We start from the raw sequence: 7,193 nt of genomic DNA on the forward strand, positions 1-7,193 counted from the left end.
AGAGAGAGAGAGAGAGAGAGAGAGAGAGAGACAGAGACAGAGACAGAGAGACAGAGACAGAGAGACAGAGAGAGAAAGGGGGGAAGGAGAGAAGGAAGGAAGGAAAGAAGGAATGTAGGAAAGGGAAGGAAGGAAGGAAATAAAGAAGGGAGAAAAGAAAAGAAAAAAAAAGCTGGCTGTGCTAATTAGTTCAGCCTAGTGATTGTCAATCCTAAATTAGGTCTTAAAGCTGGAAAGGTCCTTATAGATCATCTAGTGCAGCCCTATTCTCTTAATTCACAGATGGAAAGTGGAGTCAAGATAAATGAGTCAGGCAGGGATTCATTTGCATAGCAAGCACACAAAGACAAGCCTCCTGACTCCTTAGGCTTTATTGATCTTAAGGTTTTGGTGGTTTCAGCAAGTAGGTATTAACTGCCTAATATGTTTAGAGCTTTAAGATTCTTTTGGTTGGGCTATATGACTAAGGATTTCTGAATAATTAAAGTCATAGGTTACTTAGAGGCCAATGAATAGAGAAGCACAGAGTTGGCAATAAACTGCAGTATATTCCCTAGGAAGGATTGACCAGAATGCAAAATTTTCAAGATGTCATCAGAGAGCTGTAAAGCCTGAGAAGCAGTTAGGCTCATTACATAATGTCAAGGTATTAGGAGACACTCTTGTTTTCCAGAGCTAAATCTCATCAAGCAAGCTGTGTCCTGAGCTTGGCATAACAACAATCCTTTGTGCTCACGCTCTGGATGATCTCAGCCACAGCAAAATCTCAGAATTGTTTCATATAATTATTCTATTGCTTTGACCAACCCCAAGTGTTCTCTGAGCTCAGACAAGCATCTGCTGTACCGGTGTTCTGGTCTTGAAGCCCTGCTAGGAATTAAACTTGTCACATTGTCACTGTTACCTCCAATTGTCAGAACTATAGCTCACTGTATAACCATTGGTGTAAATATTGAGATTCAGCCTCCCTAAAGGGGTTCCCCCCCAACTAGGAGCAGGACCCCGACACATGAATCCTTATTTGCAAGACCTCACTTTGAAATTAAATTTATGTTCTAATTAATTAATTAAATAATTGAATTTATGTTTAATTCCTGGCTCTCCTTTCTTTAACCTGCTATGTTAGCCTCCAGTCACCCACAGGTTAGAGGCTGGTTCCATTTGATTGGCAATGACAAGAGCAAGGTGGCATGTTTGATAGAGTTGCTGGGTCTGTAGTTAGGAAGACCTAAGTTCAAATATGGCCTTTGATACTAACTTTACCTCCATTTGCCTCAATTTCCTCAACTGTAAAACAAAGTTAATAATAGCTCCTACCTCTCAATGTTGTAAGGATGAAATGAGATCTTTATAAAGCACCTAGCACAGTGCTTGGTACATAGTGTGGGCTATATAAATGCTAGCTCTCACTATTATTATTAATCTCTTGATACATATACAATGTCAAGAGAGCCAGAGGGAGGTCCCTGAATTCCTGGAAGATTTATAAGAAGATCTAGACAATAGCCCCACAGAATGAGTGATGGGCAGTAATGGATGATACAACCTTCATCCAAGTATATGGAAGGGATTGTTCCAGGCCTGGGGCTACAAAGATAAAAAGGATATATAGCTCCTTGCTTCAAGGATCTTCTTCTAGTCTAGTAGAGGAGATGACTCCACAGATAATAATTCATAAAATTATATCATGGTTTAGTGTATAGCAGAGGTCAAAGAGTGTGTACCTCTTTAAGATTCATGGAAAGATAATAAAGTCTTGCTGGGGGATTGGGAAAGGTGAGCCTTGTGGGATACAGAAGGGTCTTATCCCCTAAGGCAGAGCAGGAGGTAAAGGCCCCAATGGCACAGCATGTACAAGTAAAAATCTCAGTATCTGTTATAGTAAAGGCAATCTTTTCCTCTGGATTCTAACTCTAAATTTGCAAACACTCCCTTTAGCAACTCCCAACTTCTGAAGCCCATTACCTCGCTTATGCTTAACTTCTAGGGGAGGTGCTGAGTTTACAGCATCACTGGACTCATGCCCAGGTCTGACCCATGATCACTAAACTAGCTATTGTCTCCTATTTGGGAGAAAGCTTTGTTATTCAAAAGGTGGAAAAGGACACTATGTCTCCCCTATTTCATGACCACCTCGGCAAACTTTGCATCATCCTGTGAGCAGAGGCCTATGCAACTTTAGATTTAATAGCATTAAAAAACAACAAACCAGCTTATGCTCTTTAGAGATTATTAAAAAGAAACATCAATCCTAATTTTATATTGTTAAGACTTAAATAGGACAGTAACTTCAATAACTGAAGTAGAAAGGCATTTCAAGGAAATTGGAGCATGATTTTTTTTTAATAACAACATTATCTGTAGTTTTATTCTTTAAATTTAAGTGAGGCACCATCCTCAGAACTGGATTTGAGCTTTTTGACAATGATTTGCAGGGCTTTTTTTCTTTTTTGTTTTACATAATAGGAGGGAAAGCAGCCAGATTTTTGCCTCCCCAGCTCACTGTCACTGAATTCCATCCTCTGAACAAGCTCATTGGCTCAGTGATTGTGTCTTCTAAATAGTTCTTTGGATTTCCCTTCAGAGACTAATAAAGTACTTTTATATAGTCCAGAGCAGTAGGCTGTAAGGTGGGGCATGCACATCCCTTGGGCTTGCAGGGGACGATCCAGCAGAATGTGTGAAGAAAACATTGAACTTAGGAAAGCGGCACAGTTATTCTAGCTGCTAGAAGCTACCACCTGCCTCTGCCATTGTCATTCCCCTACATGTGCTCCAGGGAGTTCTTCTGTAGATACACCTGGCCCCAGTGTCCAACTGGGTAACTGTGGTCAAGTGATAGGATCATAGCTTTAGAGCTATGAACCTCAGAGGCCACCATGTCTAACCCCATCCTTTTACAGATGAGGAAACTGAAGCACAGTCAGGTTAAGAGAATCACCTGGGCTCCTATAACTAGGAACTATCTAAGGCAGGGTTCTGATTCCAAATTCACCACACTACATTGCCTTTCAAGGTTTGAATCTCAGTTCCTCTCTCCTGGAAAATGGCAATAATAAGTGTTACAGTTCCTGCTTCAAATATTGGTGAAGTTCAAATGGGATTATGTATTTAGCACTTTAAAACACCATGTAAATGTTAGTTATCTGGTTGCTCATAATTCTAGTGAGCACGAAGACATCATCAGAAATGCCAACAAATACTGCAAATTATAATAATGTAATGTTATTGTTTAACTGTTTTCAATCATGTCTGTCTTTGTGACCCTATTTGAGGTTTTCTTGACAAGGATATTGGAGTGATTTGCCACTTCCTTCTCTAGCTCATTTTACAGATGAGGAAATTGAGACAAATAAGGTTAAGTGACTTGCCCAGGGTCACACAGATAGGAAATGTCTGAGGCCAGATTTGTAGTCAGTAAGATGAGTCTTCCTGACTCCAGGCCTGGCATTCTATCCATTGTGCCACCTAGCTGCCTTATAAACTGTGATACCAACCTTCAAAAAGCTCAGTGGGCACTATATTGTCAATGAATATCCAGGGTCAGTTAAAATATCAATTAGACCACAGAGTAACGAAAAAGTTTTTTTTTTTTAATTTCAGGGATACTTGTTTTACTAAGACAACAACCATCCAGGTGCCAGGGGGAACTAGAAAGGTGGGGATGTGACAAACAACTAGGACCCTTGAGGTCTTACCCTGGTCACAAGTATCCTCACTACTATGCCCATGTAATCTGCATAAAAAGGGAATGCAGGGAAATAAAGTGAGGAATTTCAACTAACCCTTACTCTACTAGAAAAGACAGAACTGTATAACCTCACTCCTGCTTCTGTATCAGTGTGGGTGTTCCTAGTGAGCAGGACACCCCCTTCCTTGCAGGAAGCATAATAAAAGCCTTCCTTTGCCCACTCCATTTCTGAGTTCTTTCAGTAAGGAGGCATTTACTTTATTAAGGGGCATAGCATGTGGATCTTCCTAAGGGCCCCCAGGGAAACAGTGGACAGAGGAACCCTCTGGGCTAACTCCCTGACCCTGGGTGGGAAGTCCTGTGATCCCCACAAGTGTGTTTCTCACATAAACACCTTTTCATTGAACAATCTTAAAAAAAAATTCCAAGACAAGCAAATGCCCCCAGAAGGGCATTTCATTTCATACTAGGGTATAAATTACTGATACATCTTTTTCTGCCAGTAAGTAGCTCTTGATAGGAGAAGGCACAAGGACCAGTAGAAAGAGGAATAATGTGGGAGGACGCACAAGGGACAAATAGGGGCATGGAGGCAGGACTTTGTCTACTTCACAAATTTTGCCACTCTAACCTGAAAGCAACCATCTAATTTTTTATCATATTTTAATGGGTTCATATAATAGAATCTGATCTCAAAATCAAATGGTTCAAAACACAGGATGGTTCATGATGATTTGTTTTTCTTGTGCTAACTACTGTAAAAGGAAGCTCCCCCCCAAAAAAAAAATCACATTCCAAATCATTAATCCCAAGTCTTTGCAATCCCTATCCAAGAGTTCAATGTCATTTATTTTGTAGACATACTAATGAATTGTTAGTGGAGTTATTAACTGTTCCAACCATCCTGGAGAGCGATTTGGAACTAAGTCCAAAGGACTATAAAACTGTATGTCCTTTGGTCCAGCAATGCTACTACTAGATCTATATTACAAAGGGACCAAATCAAAAAGAGAAAGGATGCATATGATTCATAGGTGCAGAAACTTTATAGCAGTTGTTTTTGTGGTGGCAAAGAATGGGCAACTGAGAAGATGGCTATCAATTGGGGAAATGACTAAACAAATGTTTGTATGTGATTGGTGTGAAATACTATTGTGCTGTAAAAAATGATGGAGATGGATTTGGAAAAACCTGGGAAGACTTATATGAACTTGATGTAAAGCAAAGTGAACAAAGCTAGGGGAACAACGTACTCAACAATAGCAATATTATAATAATAATAATCAACTGTGAAATACTTAGCTACTCTGATCAATACAATTTGTTGTTGTTTAGTCATTTCTGTTGTGTCCAACTCTTTGTGACCCCTTTTGGGGTTTTCTTGGCAAAGATACTGGAGTGGTTTGCCATTTCCTTCTCCATCTCATTTTACAGATGAGGAAACTGAGGTAGACAGCATCAAAAGACTTGCTCAGGGCCACACAGCTAAGAAGTATCTGAGGTAGGGGCGGCCAGGTAGCACAGCGAGTAAGAGCACCGGCTCCAGTGTCAGGATGACCTGGAGATAGAATCCCCGGCTCAGACACTTAGCATCCACCCAGAAACACCTGGCCGTGTAACCTTGAGCAAGTTACTTAACCCCAATTGCTTAGGGGAGGCCAGGTGGCTCAGCAAGTAAGAGCACTGGCTCCAGTGTCGGGATGATCTGGATCAAATCCCGGGCTCAGATACCACCACACCCAGAAATAACTGGCCGTGTAACCTTGAGCAAGTTACTTAACCCCAATTGCTTAAAAAAAAAAAAAAAAGTATCTGAGGTCAGATTTGAACACAGGTCTTTATCACTCCAGGCCCAGTGCTCTATCTACTGTACCACTTAGCTGCCCCTGATTGTGGTTTGTGATGATTCCAAAGGACTCAGGAAAAATGCTATCCACCTCCAAAGAAAGAAGTGATGGACTCTAAGTGCAGGTTGAAGAATATTTTTTTCTTTTTTTTCTATGATATACCTAATATGGAAATATGTTTTATATGACTGCATAAATACTATGCTTATGATATTTTGTGGAGGAAGGGTTTAGGGAGGAAGAGAATTTGGAACTGAAAATAAAAATTTTAAAATGTAATTATAAAAAATGTGATTTATTTTGTTGGCAAGACCCAGTGAGAACGTAATTGGGAAAAACAGTCTTATAAATAAAATAAAAACATTCCATTTTAGAAGATCTTAGAAAAAGAATTACCAGAGCAATTAAAATCTATCCCATTTCACTCTATCCATGGAATATTGCTTTCCTATTCAGATGAGATGAGTTCTAGTCTCATGTGATACTATCTGTGCAGTCATGGGCAAGCCACTTTGATCCTTAGGTGGTACCTACAGAGGCCAAGAAATTATGATTCCAAAGGACACGCCCTTTGAAGACCTCAAGGTATTCTAAGTTAAATAAACCCACCTACCTGTAGATTCTGAAGAGCTCCATAAGCTGTAAATAGAAACAGAAATCCAATAGCTATGATGATAACATTCTTTAAGTTGCTATCCATTTTGCTTATTGAAAACTGTCAACCATCAACTAAGGGTGTAAATTTGTAGTTCCTGAGCTTCAGTGGAAAAAAGGAGCCTGGACTTTGAAGTGACAGCCTCTTTTCTTCATCTAGAAGAGAAAGAACATGTGTTGGGCTAGTTAATAAACTTTCTTTTGATGGACACATAATACTGCCACAAAGCACCCTTAATTATTCACTTTCTCTAGAACACCAATAGGAATTTTCCCAACAAGACATGACTTTTGACAAATGGTGTGTTTTTCTTTCTTGCCAAGTAGACAAGGCCCCACAATCAAATAAGACATTCATATTGTGATTATGGTGAGGTGGCATCATTGTAATGGTCAGAAATTGATGTGGTGGCACAAAAAAATGAAAACTATTTTGTCCCCAAATAACAAAGAATAAATACTAATTTTCGTTCCTGAAAAAAAAGCCAACATGATTTTAAGGCAGTGATGGTCAAAAATGTCTTTATTAGGAAACACAAATAACTAATATGGAAATGTTTTACTTGATTACACATGTATAACCTACATCTGATTGCTTGTTGTCTTGTGGGGGAGGGTTGGGAAAGATGGAAAGAAGGAAGAATAGAATTTAGAACTCAAAACTTTTTTTAAAAGTATTAAAAATTGTTTAATACTAAATGGGGAAGGGGAATGAAATAAATGTTTTAAAATATACTACATAGCCAAAGCAAAGACAATAATTTTCCCCATATAAAAACTTAGAATTTTACATTTTAAAGTTAATTTCCAAAAGTCAATTTATGCAATTTAAAAATAGGTTTGGGTTTGAATGGCAACATTTATGAGCTATAGCAAATGTAACCAATGTGTATAGCAAAAAAGATAGTGTGGACTTTATGCCTTTGGGGGATTAACCATCTCCTATGTCCCCTCTTCCCTTCACAGTCCCATACAAGGTGAGAAGGTAGGAAGGGAATCAT

The 7,193-nt window shown here is 39.1% G+C and overlaps 1 protein-coding gene across 6 annotated transcripts in view; it reads right to left on the bottom strand.

Annotated features, from left to right (window-relative positions):
- The window catches only part of LOC138147820 (protein unc-93 homolog A-like), a 217,968-nt gene that overhangs the window by 29,309 nt on the left and 181,466 nt on the right, over positions 1 to 7,193 (bottom strand). For all 6 annotated transcript variants that reach the window (XM_069070422.1, XM_069070424.1, XM_069070423.1 and 3 more), the window contains one exon: positions 6,152 to 6,348. In XM_069070422.1, the coding sequence (XP_068926523.1) occupies positions 6,152 to 6,238 (87 nt within the window). In that variant the 5' untranslated portion in view covers positions 6,239 to 6,348. The remainder of the gene's footprint in view (positions 1 to 6,151; positions 6,349 to 7,193) is intronic.

Source organism: Petaurus breviceps, unplaced genomic scaffold (assembly GCF_028583685.1).
Source record: "Petaurus breviceps papuanus isolate PSGF00001 unplaced genomic scaffold, PetGlider_PUasm1.0 90808, whole genome shotgun sequence".
Taxonomy (NCBI): Eukaryota; Metazoa; Chordata; class Mammalia; order Diprotodontia; family Petauridae; genus Petaurus; species Petaurus breviceps.